This window comes from Hippoglossus hippoglossus, chromosome 10 (genome assembly GCF_009819705.1).
Source record: "Hippoglossus hippoglossus isolate fHipHip1 chromosome 10, fHipHip1.pri, whole genome shotgun sequence".
NCBI classification, from domain to species: Eukaryota; Metazoa; Chordata; class Actinopteri; order Pleuronectiformes; family Pleuronectidae; genus Hippoglossus; species Hippoglossus hippoglossus.
In genome coordinates this window covers 24,175,297-24,192,006 of record NC_047160.1, presented here as the reverse complement: position 1 = coordinate 24,192,006, position 16,710 = coordinate 24,175,297, and the positions used below count along the sequence as shown (strand labels likewise).

General features: G+C 43.6%; 3 protein-coding genes across 4 annotated transcripts; 1 reads left to right on the top strand and 2 right to left on the bottom strand.

The window, feature by feature from the left end:
* Positions 1-31: 31 nt before the first annotated feature.
* Positions 32-5,668, bottom strand: fgf2 (fibroblast growth factor 2). Its single transcript, XM_034597555.1, has 3 exons — positions 5,063-5,668; positions 2,824-2,927; positions 32-314 (listed from the first exon to the last, which is right to left on the bottom strand). Exons 1-3 carry the CDS (start codon positions 5,238-5,240, stop codon positions 129-131), a joined length of 468 nt encoding a protein of 155 aa, XP_034453446.1. The 5' UTR covers positions 5,241-5,668; the 3' UTR covers positions 32-128.
* A 2,814-nt stretch (positions 5,669-8,482) lies between these two features.
* Positions 8,483-11,447, bottom strand: bbs12 (Bardet-Biedl syndrome 12). Its single transcript, XM_034597550.1, has 2 exons — positions 11,176-11,447; positions 8,483-10,726 (listed from the first exon to the last, which is right to left on the bottom strand). The coding sequence occupies exon 2, from the start codon at positions 10,721-10,723 to the stop codon at positions 8,768-8,770; it is 1,956 nt and encodes a 651-aa protein (XP_034453441.1). The 5' UTR covers positions 10,724-10,726; positions 11,176-11,447; the 3' UTR covers positions 8,483-8,767.
* Positions 11,448-11,642: 195 nt separating this feature from the next.
* On the top strand, positions 11,643-14,727 carry cetn4 (centrin 4). Of its 2 annotated transcripts, none has more exons than XM_034597554.1 (5): positions 11,643-11,795; positions 12,025-12,180; positions 13,244-13,372; positions 13,496-13,633; positions 14,472-14,727. In XM_034597554.1, exons 1-5 carry the CDS (start codon positions 11,793-11,795, stop codon positions 14,559-14,561), a joined length of 516 nt encoding a protein of 171 aa, XP_034453445.1. In that variant the 5' UTR covers positions 11,643-11,792; the 3' UTR covers positions 14,562-14,727. The 2 variants fall into 2 exon arrangements, with proteins under 2 accessions (XP_034453445.1, XP_034453444.1); XM_034597553.1 differs by having other exon boundaries at positions 11,665-11,804.
* The last annotated feature ends 1,983 nt before the right edge of the window (positions 14,728-16,710 follow it).

The window sequence follows — 16,710 nt, the reverse complement described above, 5'->3', positions numbered from 1 at the left end:
GTAACAGTTGGAAAAGATCACAGCTGTTTGGGGGGGGGTGGAGGGGGGGCAACACTCTGTCTTCATTGCCGTCACATCTTCTTCTTTGTCGTTGCCGTTAAGAACTTCCTCTCGGTCGCGTCCCGGGTTCAGCACTTGGCCGACATGGGGAGGAAGAGAATGGCCTTCTGACCCGGTCCCGTTTTGTTTCCGGACTTGTACTGGCCCGTTCGCTTCAGCGCCACATACATGCTCGGGTACTTCCTGGAGCGGTAGGTGTTGTAGTTGTTGCTCTCGAGCCGCTCCAGGAAATGGCATTCGTCCGTCGCTCGTCTCTGTGGAGAACGACAAGGAGGAGGAAAGTTTACTTTGATGTTCAGGCTGAATAAAAGGAGACATGGTGCTTTTTCACGTGTGTAATATCTAGTGTGTTATATGTGCTGGGAGACCCTGACATCCCAATACACGTGAACTGTTCTGTAAACTGGGGAACGACTGAACCGCTGCTAAACTGAGATTTAATGTGAATGTTTCAGAGTTTCGTTTCCAAAATATTAATGCTTCTGGGACATGCGGTTTCTCCGGTGGCTTTTCATTAAATAGGTTATTTTGTCTGGGTGATATTTTATTGCATTTGTTTAATGTAGTGTATGAGGAGAAAACTTGTAATGCTTTGAGTTTTTATGACATTAAATCACCACATAAAACACACTCAAACTATATGGCACCTTTATTTTGAAGGAGACTGCTGGTTTATGTCTCAGTTTTTTAACACGAATACAATAAAACATGTTTTTGTCTGACCAGGGACATTACTACAACTCTGGTCGTTTATTTTTATCTTAGTTCAGCGTCATTCAATCACGATCGGATATTAAACTCTATATAAATTTGAAGGGCTTTCAGAATGGCACAAAATGAAGTTCACATTAATCATTATGTCTTTTTAACAAAAGCTCTGAACATCCTCCTTTTGTAGAAAACATTGAATTACACAACGTCTGGACCACATCTTAGTGTCTCTGGGCGTTAGCGGCCAAACACCCTGTGCAACAAGAGGCTTTTGTTTTTCTTTGACTGAGACTGCCCGGCTATTAAACTCTGGATTAGTCAGATGACATTTTCTAATGATGTGCCACAACCACTCAGGAGCACTTTGTTAAAGACATTACAGGAGCTGCAGAGGAACAACACGTCACAACTGAAAATATGCAGCAGGAATAAAAACGGCAGCGGGGGAGGTTTTGGTTTCTCTTTTGATGGAAAACCACCGAACCTTTGGTCACGGAAACAAACACAAAACCTAACATGTCGCCAGGACACAGATATATATATATATATATATATAATTATAATAAAAAAAAGCTATCTAAGAAGGTGGGAAATTATATTTTTGATTTATTAAAGAGCAATGTTACTTTTGTTAAAAGTTTAGGATGATGATAACATTGAAAATAGGTTAAAACTTGATGAGCAGAACAAAAGTTTTAATAATTTGATATTTATCAATATATTAATAAAAGTAGAAATGCAGTCTTAACTATTTAACATGTGCTAAACTGTCAAAGGTTTTATTTAAAAAAAAAAATAACTTTAAGACATGAATTTATATTGATTGACAAATTATTTTAACTTGACTTAACTTATGAGAGGGATGTAGGCCATAATAATAAAATAATAATACACTAACAATGCCACTGTAAAATGAGATTGTCAGACCTGACGAGTACAACATACTTATTTTGTGTGGTATCAACATTAATACTGAATCTGAATTAAAGATCATTTTAACTGTAAATACATTTGGTTTTATGTATTTCAAATTAGGCTAAAACTTTGATTCCATGCTGTGACCTTGACCTTTGATGGGTTTAAGAAGAATCAATAGCGTAGGTCCTGACCTCGACCCCAGTCAACCCTACAGATTATACCCCCCCCCCCCCACACTACCACAAAGGGCGGGTGTAAATCTATCACGAGCCGACACAGAGGGCGCCACCTCGTCGCTTCTCATTCAGAGGAAATGCTTCTTCACAACCACGGAACCACATCAGTCACCGAACACTTCACACTGTGGCACACGACCAGCGGGGGTGCTGAGCTGGTGTCGACAGTTTCTCATGAACACTCAGGAAGATCCTTTCAGAAACTTGAATTAGTTAAGTATGCTTTGTAAAAAAGTACTTTAACGGTGTCCATCTAATGTGTGTGGTGACAGTGTGTCTCAGCTCTGAATCTGTCTCCTTCCCCTTGTCAATGTGATTAAAACCCTCTGCACACGTCCGGCTGTATGACAGAAAGAAATATACTTGATACCAGTAAAACACAACATGGTCCATGGAAATTTGAATCTATCAAAACTCTTTGTACAAACGACTGGTTCAATAGTTTGATAGAGCTGCTTAAATATCTTTGAGATTCTGTTCTTGTCCGTCAGATGTTGTCCTGCACAACTCTCTGCATCCCCACCTCACGATGACATGTGTGGGTTGTGTGGCCATGTGGTACAAAATCAAGGTTTAAGGTTAAATGATGGGATATATTGTGATTTCAATGCCTCAAGGATGGAGGGATGGAGAAATTATAAAACTGATTTTGGGAGAGATGCCTTAGATACTAAATATTCTCTTTCTGAATCTAATATATCTTCTACGTTTTCCCTTTGCACCATCTAACGTTGGGACAAACGTTTCTTCACGATGACAAATGAGCATCGACCTCATTCTTTCCCTCTGCGGGGAGAATTTCTTGCCAGGTAAATATTTGATTTGAGATTAAACTTTAACTTTAACCGAACAGAGGCTTTTAACAATGGGAACACGATATTCCGGTTGTCTCACTCACCACTCCGAACAGGCGTCCGTCTCTGTTCATCGCCAGATAGCGGTTAGCACAGACCCCTTTGATGATTACTTCCCCCACCGAGGTCGCCTGGAGCTTCAGTTTTACTGAGGAAAAAAAATACAAAAGTTTACTTGAATGAGACAAAAAACATTAGAAGCTTAGAGATTTATAGAAAAAGGGCATTTTCACATCGGAAATCTGAACCAAGCTTCATGTCATATTTTCATTGTTTCCATTTGATCTGGTTGGTTTTGTTTCACATTGTAATTTAGGGACTAAAGAATTCATACATCCTGTCGTCCTCACCTACGTGGGCTGCGTCTACTTCTACTGGACACCGATTGGTTTGTAGACGAGCGTCTCACATCGGTTTGTTGCCAATTTGGCTGTTATTGTATTTTCTAAATTTGTTCAGTTATGTGCTTGGAAAGAAAAATGTGTCTTTTCTGTTAGAATCGAGAAACTGAACGAACCAGTTCACTTTGTTAATTTAAATCTGAAATCATTATTTCACTACCAACAAAGTGAGCGTCATTGTCGTTTAAACATAACACAAACAAACCAACAATCAAACGGACAGGGGTGAAATCTCTATATTTATTTCTTTTCATTATTTACTTTTGTAGGGACAGCCTTCTTTGCCTGAAGCGAAAACCACCAACGAGGAGACCAACGTAAAATTTGGAAATCTGTCCAGAATTAATCCACATTAAGACTTTGGATAAACACGCATCTGTCAGCAGTTAAAGCCGCTGTGTGGATGATTCGTATCACTGATCAAAGAAGCGTTTTCCCCCCTGAAGAAAAGAAATGTATGACTAGTGTTCGTGCGGTGAGATGAGAAAACAGGAAGAACCTATTATTTCTTCCCGTCTCTGTGCAGTTCGATCGTTTCTCTACATGTTGCTGGTGTGAGGCCAACGATGTGTGGAAATGTCGATGAGGAATATCGTCCTCAGGCAAAGGAAATAAACTAAATATGAGTGAGTAGCGTCTTATCTACATAAACACAGAATCCTATGTGGGGACGCCTGGATTTAGTAACAACTCTCACTGGCAGGTTTGTTGACGCTTTAAGAATCATCGGTGAAGATCAGGTCACGTCAACTTTAAATGTATAATATGTAACTTCAGCCACTAGAGGTCTCACAATCAAAACAAAACATGTTGCTTTAAGGGGGGTGCATCAGTTTCAGAACGCGCAGCAAACAGTAGAAGGAAAGGATAAAGGGCGACTGAATAAAATTGTGAATTTCATTTTGGATAATGTAAGAACACAAGTCAACCAAAATGTAGAGCAGAGGTCTCGTCTCTTTAAGAAATGTTAATGAAGACCTGTTACCTGTGAAGAAGCATTTGGGTGAAAAGCTTAATGATTAAAACTGATTCCTGTTTAATGACTCATTGCGACTCCTTCCTGAACCCATGCATAACAGGAAGCAGACAAACCACCACTTGCTTCATCTCTCAGGATATCTGATTTAAAGTTACTAGATAACTCTAAAAATAGCTCCCGTGTGCCGTGCAGTGGTTCCATATCAGGCATCTTTCTGTTGTGGCCGCACCTGCTTGAAATGACACACACGGTATCTTTGGGGCAGCGCACTGTGCGAACATGTGTTTTCCAAGGAAACAACACAACTTCCATGTTCCCGCTCCTCCCCTCCCACTTACTGATGCAACACAGGAGACACACTTAAAAGTAATCGGTGATACGGGGGGGGGGGGGGGGGGGGGGTCACGGTCGTCCGGGGCCCAAACAAACACACGAATGATTCCACTGACTTGTGGCAAACTTGTAGAAAAACATTAAAAGAAGCTAAGAAATTGTCCCTTTTTTAAAAAATATATAGATTGACTGTGGGTACAGATAAGAGGGAGGGGTTTATTTGTATTAGTTCATTGACTGTGACCTGGAAATAACTCTGTTGTGCTGTCTTGTGTGACGTAAACCTCAGTGTGACTCAGAACAGTGATCTACGTTCACTAAAAACATCACTGGCATATTCCATCAAAGTTCCCATCGATTATGCAAACTTCTCTCTGACTTATTATTCTTTCCAGACGCAGGCCTACGCTCACGTGGAGAATGAACCCAACTAAGCTGGAAAAATTCACATCTTTCCTCCGCGATTGCTTCACGTTCACTTCCCTGTCGCTTATTAAAAAAGGAAAAGGGAACATAAAGGAGCATTGTGTTCGGTGCAAAGGAAGAAGGAGGGGGACTGGAACTACTTACTGTGGGGGTCGCTCTTCTCCCGGATTCCGTCCACTCCCCCGTCAGACCTTATCCTTAAGAAGAACCCCCCGTTTTTACAGTACAGCCTTTTGGGATCCTTGTAGCTCCCCGCAGGGAAGCCGCCGCTGCCGCCGTCATCAGGTGTGGAGGGAAGTGTAGTGATTTCTCCCGTGGCCATCTCCTCCTCTGTTCCCCCGCTTCCCGGCGACTGCCTAGTCTCCTTCTTGAGAAGTGCAGGAGCCCCACCGAGGCCTCCCACCTCCCACCGACTGCTGCCCGTACCCTCCTCCCCTCCTCCACAGAGTCTCACTCAAACTGATTCTTCTTAACCCCAGAGGTCAGTTTGCTCGAACACCCCCCCACTCAGGGCAGCAAGTGCCCTTTGAGTCCTGGGAATGTGAAGCCGAGGGTCTCCTGGAAGAGCCTCCAAAGTCTAAAATGTCCAAATCTACTATTTGTAGCTGCTCGTCTGCTGTTCGTAGAAAAGGCAGCTGCTTTGCCAGTGTACTGGGAGCACACTGGTGGAGGGGATGCATGCGGCTTCCCCCTGTTTTCTACTCTTCTTGCAATGAAGTATTAAAAGCAGGGCAGCTGGCTTAGATCTGCGTGGAAGGCTTTCCCCTTTGGGCCTCAGTCCGCATGCGCCCAACACACACACACTCGCATGCTCACGCCCACTAGGAGCTCACGTATTTAACCCACCAACCCAAGAGGAGTCGTGGAAGGAGAGGAGGGCATGAAGGAGGGTGGGCGTAGGACTTGGTGTCACCCTTCAGTGAGCCAAGAGCAGCAGCAGCCATGTGAAGAGAACCAGTGTTTTCATTCATCCAGGGACGAAAAGAGAAAGCCAATGATTCACTCTGTGCTATTTATAGGGAAAGAATCCACAAAGTGTGGACTTCATGAATGAGTGATTTTCAATTTCAGAAGCAGCCGAGTGGAGGATCAGTGATGACAATCATTCCTGCAGGTTCTTCTTCTGTTCTTTGGGATGTCAGGTCTCTGCTCTGAACTCCTGGGTAAATGTCACCACATCTGAAAGCCGTGCTGTTCGGTTGATGAACAGTTCGGTGAAACGTTTCACATCCAGCCACCGACACTGGAGAGACTGAGGCTGAGACTGGGATGGTTCTGAGGAGGGAGTCACCAACAGGATGGAGTTAGAGATGAATTTCCTCAAACTGTCTCAATAAACAAATCAGAGATGGGACATGTTCTCAGTCATTTGCAGAGTTTGTTGCACTGAACTGAGGAAAAGTCCCAAAAATTGGATACGGACATTTTCCGGAGTTTCCTTTTCACAAGTGAAGAATGAAACAGGAGATGATTGTCGGGGTTGGACGAGATTGTTCAATCTATTCTCGTAACAAAATGATTCAGTGACATTTCCTCTTTTTGTAGAGATCGATGTCTGAAGAGACAAAGCAGCCAGTGTGTTATTCAAGGCCCTTTTAATTAAGAGTTGTTCTGACATTGACTCGTCACATTCCACACAGGCATGAATGATATAATCAGTTGTTATTGTCCCTTATTATCCAGTAAACGATCCAGTGGAGGCCTGTTCACACTGATAAATGAAGACTCTGAAGGAAATGATGAGTATTTGTTATTTTGTGAGGTCAGTCAATGACATGGATGTGTATCTAATGAGAAGAACGTGTCGTTCAATAATCCAAATGTCATACCCTGGCTAAATGGTGGGTTTTAACTATATCTGACTCTGAGTGGCAGCCATCATGAGTCCAGGAGTTATCGTATACTTTGCTTTTTCAAATGCATAACCAGCAAAATGCACGGTGCCAGTGTCTGAGGAAGATTACAGACGATTTATGGTTTCTCAGTGGTTTCTTTTCTAAAGATAAACTCCTGTGGCACCTGTTTCCACACTGCTGACGTTTCATTCATATACATGACAGAAGAGCTCTGCAGTCATTCTGTGGAGTGAAACGTTATCTTACAACAATAGTTTTGCAAATGACAGTAAAAATGTGGCTTTCATTTAGAACTATGATAAGAAACATATGTATATTTTGTTAAAGTAAATATCTCAATTTCAAGGATCTCAAGTGTATGTAATGAAAGATGATTTGCTTGTTTATCAGCAGGATTAAACAGAAGCTACTTCACCGGTTTACGATATAGGATTTCTTTTTTCGATTTCCCAGGAAATAACTCGTGGATCTGAAAAAAAATCTGGCATATTCAGGGGACTGAGATCCATGAGTGTGTGTGATGTGCTGCAGTTTGACTGAATTTAAGTTGACTGTTGGGCCTTGATGGTGGTAAACGCACAACTGTTCTTCTTCTCCTGGTTTATGAAACGTCGTCTATAAATTTGCGAAGTCTCGGGTTTCTTCTGTTGTTTGGGGCGGACAGTAAAACATGGGACTCAGATGTGTCACCATAACTTGGCCTTTCTAATTTCCTTCTTAATTTTGTGTTTGCTATGTTACACTCCCACCTCCCTCTCATGGCATAAACACGGTCGAGTCTAGGCTGCTCTGGCTCTACCGTGACGCCATGGGGGACGCTGTTATTTAACTCAAGACAGCAAGAAGCTCCGTCTCTGATTCGAGAGTAAACGGAAGATTTCACATCGCTGTCACCGACATCTCTGACATACAGAACACACACAACAGGAAAAAGATTGAAGATAAGAGAGAGAGAGAACGTGGTTTATGAGAACCATGATGGTTGTTTTTGTATTTTTTCCAGGTAATAGACGGTATTTTAGTTTTTTCTAAGTATTAGAAAATAAGCATTAATTCCATGAAACGACTGTTTGATCCCATGTGACCTTTGCGTGATCATGTAGGAGGGCAAGTATTCAGAATTCAAACAACTTCAATAACTTCCCGACCTACTTAACCAAAAACATCCACTCTGTCTGGAGGTGTTCCTTCCCCGTCAATTATTCCCACTCGGGTCATTAAACCACGGAGGTAGAGTCGGTGTTCAGCAATGAGCCGTGCAAACCAAGCTGTGGACACATAACGAAAAGTAGGCAAATATCGTTAAGGAAGTGTACCGAGACGAAAAGACAACCTGGCACGACTAATTTCCTCCCATGCTCCAGGAGACGGAAATTTAATTGTGGTTTTGGACCTGTAGTATTTGTTTTCCCACACTGAAGTGAGCGTGAAGAGGTGTTTACGAGAACATGTAGTAGACTCAGGTGAGTCAGGGTTTGTTACAAATAAAAATAAACTGAATTCTAGGGTAATTTCCATGATAAATAAAGACAGAATAGATTAAAATATGATCTTCACGTAGGTTGTTATGACGCTGAAATCATTTGTCACGGCTTTCCAGTGTCGAGAGTTTCAAGGTTAAAGGGTCAGTCAGATAAATGACTTAAAAACTTTAAAATAAATGTAAAAAAAATAATAGACTTCACTTTACACGCTAATTTGCTCCTTTCTTGGTTCTTTATCTTGCATCATAGTTTCATGCGGGAGCTGTGTTTGAAATGTGCTTGTATGAAAGAGTCAGATAGACGACAACGTCACCCCCATGTGGTAGAAAAAAATACCTGAGTTAGAGTAACATTTTTATTTTAATATAGTCCTGACAAAAACCGAAATTACTAAGATCTTTTCAATTTTTACTATGTACCAGTCATGTGAAAAAACACATTTTGCATTTATGGCAGGCTACATAAATAAAAAAATAATAAAGTTTGTGTCTTGTCGAACTACATGCAGATTACAACAGCATCAGGTTTTCCTGTGCACCAGTTGTTCGGTCCACACCTGTGATGACCTCTGCATCCGTCTGTAGGACCAGAAAAAGCAGATCTAACGCTTTCCTCCACGCTTCCTGCTTCACACTCAGATTATCATACACGTCCATTTCCGGTGCTTCGTTGGATTTCAAATCGCTGTCCTCATTTTCACCCTCTAATACAAGTTGAGATAACTTCGCAGCGATGTCCACGTGTCCGTTACGTTCCTGCAGCTGTTGGCTCACCACTGTCCTGGCTCGGACTTTTGAAACCCTGCCAGTGTTAACCATTACTGTGGATATGTAATCAATTAAACCATCTGCCATGAGGTGCAACACTACACCCCTGTCAAGGTCGGCTGCTCCTCCTGCTTCGGATTCCTGCGTAGAGTAAGCACTCACTGCTCGCTGTCGAAGGCGACGAATACAAAGCATTTCTGTGGCTCCAGCACCAGGGAGGACGGCTCTGTCTTTCAGCGCGTGGTGTAACCGATAAGCACAGGCCCAGAACTGATCCTCCAGGGCCTGCAGCTTGCCACGTATGCAGCTTGTGAGGATCACTGTGAACAACCCGCTGTTCCCACCGGTGGAAATATTCACAGCTGTCGAGGACTTCCTCTCAGAGCCGCCGCCGAGGTCCCTCCATATCTCAACCTTCACCCCGGTGCCGACGCAGTGCTTCGTCAACTGAGTGGCGTAGGTCACCGGAACACCTGCTGTGGCATCAGCGAACGCCTTCAAAATGGAAGCCTTCACTTTTTCCACAACAAGCACACGACGTCCGCAACAGTGCTGAATCACTTTCTCACTCGCGAGCCCACTCACGAGTATCAGGTTCGCTTCCAGATTCAGCAGAAGTGCCACAACCTTCACCATCCACACTTCCTCTTTGTCTGAACTCAACGCCAACTGCTCACTCACGTGCTGTACTCCTGCTGGTCTGCTGAAGCCAAGATGGCGGAAGGCGTGTGACAAATCTCCATTGATGAGAGCGACCTTCAAGTGCTGTTCTTTTAAATGATGGGCCACTGCAGCCTGTTCATCAGACAGAAGGACAATGCATCCTGGTAGAACACACGCGTGCTCCTCTGGTAAACCAGGTACGACACAAGTCACCACTTTGGTGACGTCAAATGTGGAGCAGCTGAGATTCTGTTTAGTTTTTGATTGCAGCTTGACGGCTTCCACGACTAAATTCATTGCTTGGACACAACCGTGACTCAATCCCTCAGCAATGTGTCCAACGTTGAAGAACTGGTGAGGTTGTGGTGCCGTTGAGACATTTTTAGACTCAGGCTGACAGAAATGTCTGCTGAGCTTTATTTTCCTGTGTCCACCGGTGTTAAGAGTCTTGTGACCAACACTCGTTGTCCCTTGCAGGTGGTACGATGCCCGTGAATCCTCCATGATGGGTTTCTTTGACATCTGAAGTCCTAAACCACGACTTGTAGTCGTGCAACTGTCCGATTTCACTGCACCGAGACCATCAGTTGAGATGCTACATTTCCTGAGGACATCTGCACATAGATCGAACCCGTCCGACATCCCCGAGATGATGCGCGACACTGAGATTCCTCTGTGAACGCACTCCAGAGCGGCCCGGCCCCACGCCCCTGCCAGAAACAGCAGGCATCCTGACCCTGTGTTGAAGACCTTCTGCTGGGCTTGAACAGTCTCGTACACCAGCTGACCCACCGCGCTGGTCAGCTCCAGGTTCTCCAAGATGCGAAAACACGAGCACACAAGAGCCGACTCCCCGCTCGTGTCATCTTGGATGAATTTGTACCTTTTATTGGGGCCCAAAGTCGAATGTGCCACCGCTGCCAACGCTGCGAGCTCCTGCAGCCCGACAGGCTGCCGAGGGTTTATCACTGTGCTCCTCAGCATCACTGGAGCTGTCTGGATTGTGAAAGGAGGAGAAACGTTTACATTTTTCATCTTCTACAGAGTAAAAATCCCACAAATATTCTCTTTTCATTCAGTCAAGTTGAGTTTATCCGTATACAGCGAGAACATACAATATTTTAAAAAGTAGTAAATACACCCCCTGCAGTAAAAATGTGCCTTTCTTCAAATGTTGATGAATTATTGAAGTTCTTGTGTTTTTCTTCTTTTAAAAGTCGTGCAATAGAAAATGAACAATGTTTCCTGCAGCAGCTTCATTCACTCGCTGTCTTTATAACGTGCAACTGCATGACGGCGATTCAACTAAACTCCACCGCACAGAAGCATGAGACTAACAGCTGAGCAGACTTTAGCAAGTTAAGCTAACTTCAGGAAATACAGTGACTTTGCTTCTAGATTCAGGCTGTCGATAGAAAGGCTGAGGTGACGTCAAGTGTCCCCCGCGATATAAACCTCATCAATATCCATAAAGAACAGAACATTACCTTGTTTTATTACAATAACAAATGTCTGTTTCCGCTCCCAGCTGATCCGGCTCCAAACACTAAGCACTGCGCATGCGTGGAGTATCCCGGTTGCTGGGAGACAAGGACGCGATCTCTACCATTGGCTGACTCCGTTTTAAAACCCGCCCACCCCGCTTTGCGATTGGCCAATCTGCGGGCGTCACGGCGCTGTCGCGGATTCTATTGGCCACCTCCTGTGTCACGTGACAGACAGAGACTACGGCTCAAATCGTGGCAGCGGCAGCTCCGTAGAGGCCACTTCCGGTGGCAGCTGCCTTTAAACAGTGATGCAATAAAGGCAGATGACTTTAATCGGTGTGGCATCAAAGGCAGATGACTTTAATCGGTGTGGCATCAAAGGCAGATGACTTTAATCGGTGTGGCATCAAAGGCAGATGACTTTAATCAGTGTGGCATCAAAGGCAGCTTCCTTTGCATATCAGTGGCAGTTTCTGTTGACACCGGAAGTGCCTCTACGAGCTGCCGCTTCCTAGCTACCGTTGCCACGATCCGAGCTCTTTCCCTGACTGTTGGTTTGTTGACGTCCGAGCATCGAACGCAGCGCAGACGGTTCCTGGTTGAATCCCTTCATTGAAATGGTAAAACTTTACGTAAATGCTTGAGGCTGAATCAACGTATGATGTGCAGCGTGGTTTTTGCTGTTTTATTTCCGCTCGAACCCCGAACAGGGTGTTTGTTGTGGTGCGGCAGCGGCGTGGAAGCTAACGCTAGCTAGCATGGTGGCTCCCAGCCCTCACCTGTTGTCATCATGCTAGCTAACGTTAGCTAGCATGGTGGCTCCCAGACCTCACCTGTTGTCTCTCGCAGGCGTCGGGCTACAGGAAAGCGGCTCCAGCGGCGAACCCGAGGAAGAAGGCGGGTCCCAAGGTGGAGCTGACCGAGGAGCAGAGGCAGGAGATCAAGGAGGCGTTCGATCTGTTCGACACCGATGGGACTGGGACCATAGACGTGAAGGAGCTAAAGGTCAGTCTATGGTCAGATCCCTGTCATGGTGTCTTCACAGGTTCAGCCCCAAAGAGATGGACATTCACTCATTATCTCCTCACCACTATAAAGATGGAGTGGGGGGGGGGGTGCGAGTGCGAGTGCTTGAGTCCACAAAACACTGGCTTTCACTGACTTTCAGAGGTAAACAACAGTTGCAGCCAAATCCAATACAACTGAAGTAACTGGTGACCACTTCTTCAAACCTGGAAAAACAACACAACATGGCTCCATCCTGCTCCTGTGGTGTCATCCGAGCGTCTGTAAGCCCCGACATTCACATTCGACTCAAAACTGGCTCATTTACACCAGGTTTTTAGCCCTAATGTCGTAGTTAGAGAACTCACAAGTTACTGCAGCGGTGACAGGGAGGGTATCAGAGGACATTTAGACTGAAAAACATGGTGTAAATGACGAATGAATAGATTTGGCTGCAACAAAGTTTACCCCTGAAACTCCAGAGGAGTTTTGTGGACCCAAACACTTCACCCCCCCCCAGAATCGATGTTAATATCTTACTACTTTTCTACAAAGCACTGGTCTCAGGCCTAAATACATCTGAGATACTTGTTCACTGTGAAGCATCCAGTCCCCTCAGGTCCTGTGGGACAGGTATACTATGTGTTCCCAGGATCAAACCAAAACAGGTTGAAGCAGCATTTAGTTTCTATGCTCCCCACCTGTGTACCTGAGGTCTGATGAAACTGTGGGATCATTCAAATCAAGGCTGAAAACATTGTTGTTTACTGCAGCTTCCTCATAGATTCAATTTATGGATTTTATTTAGTTTTTTAACACATTTCCTGTCTTTTAAATGCATTTTACTGGCTTAATCTGTTTTAATTCAATGATTTGGTGCTATTTTACTGGGATTAGTCTATTTTAATATCCTTTATTTCTGTGCCTCAGAAAAACCTTTGAATTGCCTTGTGTACGAATGGTGCTATAGACATAAATTAGCCTCACCGTGCATCAGACGTTGTGTTCAGGTGGACAAACGGTGTCACAGCAGCGTCACGTGTGTTGTTCCTTCACGCCACAGGTCGCCATGAGAGCTCTCGGGTTTGAGCCAAAGAAAGACGATATCAAGAAGATGATCGCGGACATCGATAAAGAAGGATCCGGGACCATCGACTTCACAGACTTTCTCAGCATGATGACACTGAAAATGGTGAGTGTGATGCTGCCACTTCACGAGAGAACCTGGAAACAACTCAGAGGGACTATGATCATTCTGCTTCTCATAACCGGTCCAAATCGCTGTGTGTGACATATGTTGTTTGGTCGTTAACAGAGTGAAAAAGACTCCAAAGAGGAAATAATGAAAGCTTTCCGACTCTTCGATGACGACTGCACGGGAAAAATCTCATTCAAAAACCTCAAGAGAGTTGCCAAAGAGCTGGGAGAAAATCTCACAGACGAAGAGTTACAGGTACTGTGGCTGGCGTCTGTCCCCTTTTTCTATATTTCTAATTTTTATCTTCCACCTATAGTTTTTTGGGATTGATTGTTGAAATCATTGGCTTGTAAATCCCACGATGCAGACCCCTGATGTTCTATTCTTACATCAGATCTGTTATAATATTTAAAGGTTTAGTGGGATGGATTTGTTGACATCTGGTGGTGACGTTGCACATTACAACCGACAGAATATAACTTCACCACCTTCCTCTTGGGAGTGAGAGGACCTACAGTGTCCTTCAGGGGACATTAAACTGTGAAACACTCCCTCGAGAGCTCGTGTTAGTTTGTCCACTCTGGGCGACTGTAGAAACATGGGAGTGTAATGTAGGAATGAATCAAGGTTTCATTCTGAGGTAATGAAAACACGCTTTTTAATCTCAGATGGTTAAACATTGATGACAACATGATCATTTCTGCCTGAAGATCCCCCAAAATCCCACACACTGGAAATTTTAACCAAATACTAAAACTTTATAACACTCTCGGAGATAAGAAACACTGAAAAAAACATCATGTCTCCTTTGATTCCAGCAGAAAACCTCAGGAAGTAAGTTTTATTACTACGAATAAAGCTGTAACACTCGTCTTCTTTGGTTAACTAGTTCCCCGTACATTGTAATATTCACACATGTGATATTACAATGTGTTATTTCTGAGGAACCTGAGACGACCTGTATGACTCATGTTGTCGGACGAGTGGGACTTTCTTTCTTTTTAAGTCTGTCGCATGTTCAGACTTCATGTTGAAGTGTGTCTGTAAGTGGAGCGCTGTGTTTCTAATGGCCCCGTGTTTCTCCTCCTCTTAGGAGATGATTGACGAGGCGGACCGAGACGGAGACGGGGAGGTCAACGAGCAGGAGTTCTTGAGGGTCATGAAGAAGACCAATCTGTACTGAGACCTTTTGTTCCTCTGAACTTTTTTTAAAACTCTCATATTTATCCGAGCAGTTTAAACGGTAGCGTTTTTTGAGACTTGTTTTGTAAGTAAATATTTTTTAACGTATTGTATCTTTGCACACGACTTTCTACAATGCAAGACAAATAAATATATTTCATCACAGTGGATTTGTCTCCTCTTGTATTTGAACCTTTGACTCCCCGTGTCAGTGTGGAATTTAAAGTGCATGTAAACACGCAGTATCACATTAGAACGGTTTAATGTTTCCATGGGTCTTAAGCGGTGTTCCCGTCAGTCTCAGTTTCTGACTTCGTCTCTTTATTGAAACCCCGTCGCTGCAGAAGCAGTAAAGTTAGTCTGTTATTCTCCGTGCAGCCTGCAAAGCACAACATGGCAACAATGGACCGATGAACAGTGAAAGTCATATGACTAAGTTGATGTCGACTAACCAGAATAGAGTGTAAACCCGAGATTAGTGTCTGCAAAAGTCACTTTCACTTCACGGTTTCTGAACCCAGTCATTGTCTGGTGAAGATTCAGGACAACACACTCTTATCTACATGTTCTGATCACCTTATAGGAAAAGATGCTCCTGTTGATTAATTGTTAAAAAAAATAAAACAGCGGAAATCCGGTTCAGGCCAAAACATCCTTTAAAAAGAAACAGGATATTGTAGTGACGTGATTTTCCGAGCCGTCAGACGGCTGTTTATTATTTTGAGGATGCTCACCACTGATTCTGAAAGTCCTATATACCTGATCTCGACAGAAAAGGAACATCAGGTGGAAAATATGAAGCGTTTTGTCCCAAGATGAAAAACGGTCCACTTACAAAATGCTTGATGGCATAAAAAGCTAAATATAGGCACATGCACAGTACTGTCGATTTACAAAATCACTATTTAATCACAAAATTAACAAGATCAGTTCATGGGCATGATTAACTTCTGCTTCAAGACAAATTACCTTCACTTTTTTGAAAATTAAAGAGGCAGAAAATTAAAGAGACAGAAAACGTCCCCCTTTCTTTGGATTGCTCACATTTCTTCGAGCTCTTTGGCTGAAACTTGGAGGTGATATAGATGAGGCAAATCAAAAGGCCAGTATTTCAAAAGTTCACCTCGTGTCATTCGCTATGAGTCAAATTCCGCCACCTTCCTCAGAGTTCAAAGTACACCACACACAGGAGGTGAGAGCTGAAACATGGGGCTGCAGTTCACTTTGAGTGGACACAGGCCAATAGAAATTAGCACCGTGATGAAATATGATTTAGTTTGGGAGAGTGTTTAGTTTATTTTTAAAGTTCTGGCTCAGTGAGGTAGCTCTATGTTGTATTTGTCCAGACTAAATAAAGATGTACGACATGACGGCTCCCCTACAGTGAAGCCAAAGCATCTGGATATCCCCCTGCTGTAATACCCATACTGCTGTCTGCAGTATGGCTATTAAATCCTGCCTCCTCAATGTTAATGGATGGGACATGGATCAAACTAAAAAGTTTGAGCGCATGTATCGATGAGACCTCAACGGGACAGAGCTATGGTCCACACCCCCGAGTCTGTGCTCCGAGTGATTAAGTTGTTTTCCTGTAGAGATAAACACAAAGTCTATCAGCGTGTTGAGTGGAGCTCAGACTGTGTAGATCCACTCACTGAAACACAAACCAACGCTGGATATTACCCATGATCCTCTGCTGTACCTGAAGAGCTGCCGCTGCAACGAAACCACCAAACTCTGATAACATTTCTTCATATTTTAAATGTTTCCTGCTGATTATTGGAGATAAACTCTGGTTTCAAATAACTTCTAAGTCTTTTTATCTGATCGACAGTTCAGCTTCACTCTTCAGCTTGTTGGACCTGATTCTCACAGTTGAAGCTGTGACTCTCACTCAGTTCTTCTCACAGGAGATCGAACCCACTCACCACAGTGAAGAAGAAGACGTTCAGGGTGAAGAGTGGGAATGAGGGAGGAAACATTCTCCACATTCACAGTCACTGAACCATCAAATCATGGAGCTGCTCTGCTAAGGAGACAAATGTGTGTCTCTTTAATTTTGTTTTATTTTCTACGATCACAATTAATTATCCAAAAATGTTTTAAACCACCTCAGCCAAAGACCGTTCTCTCAAAACTGGATCCTGTTT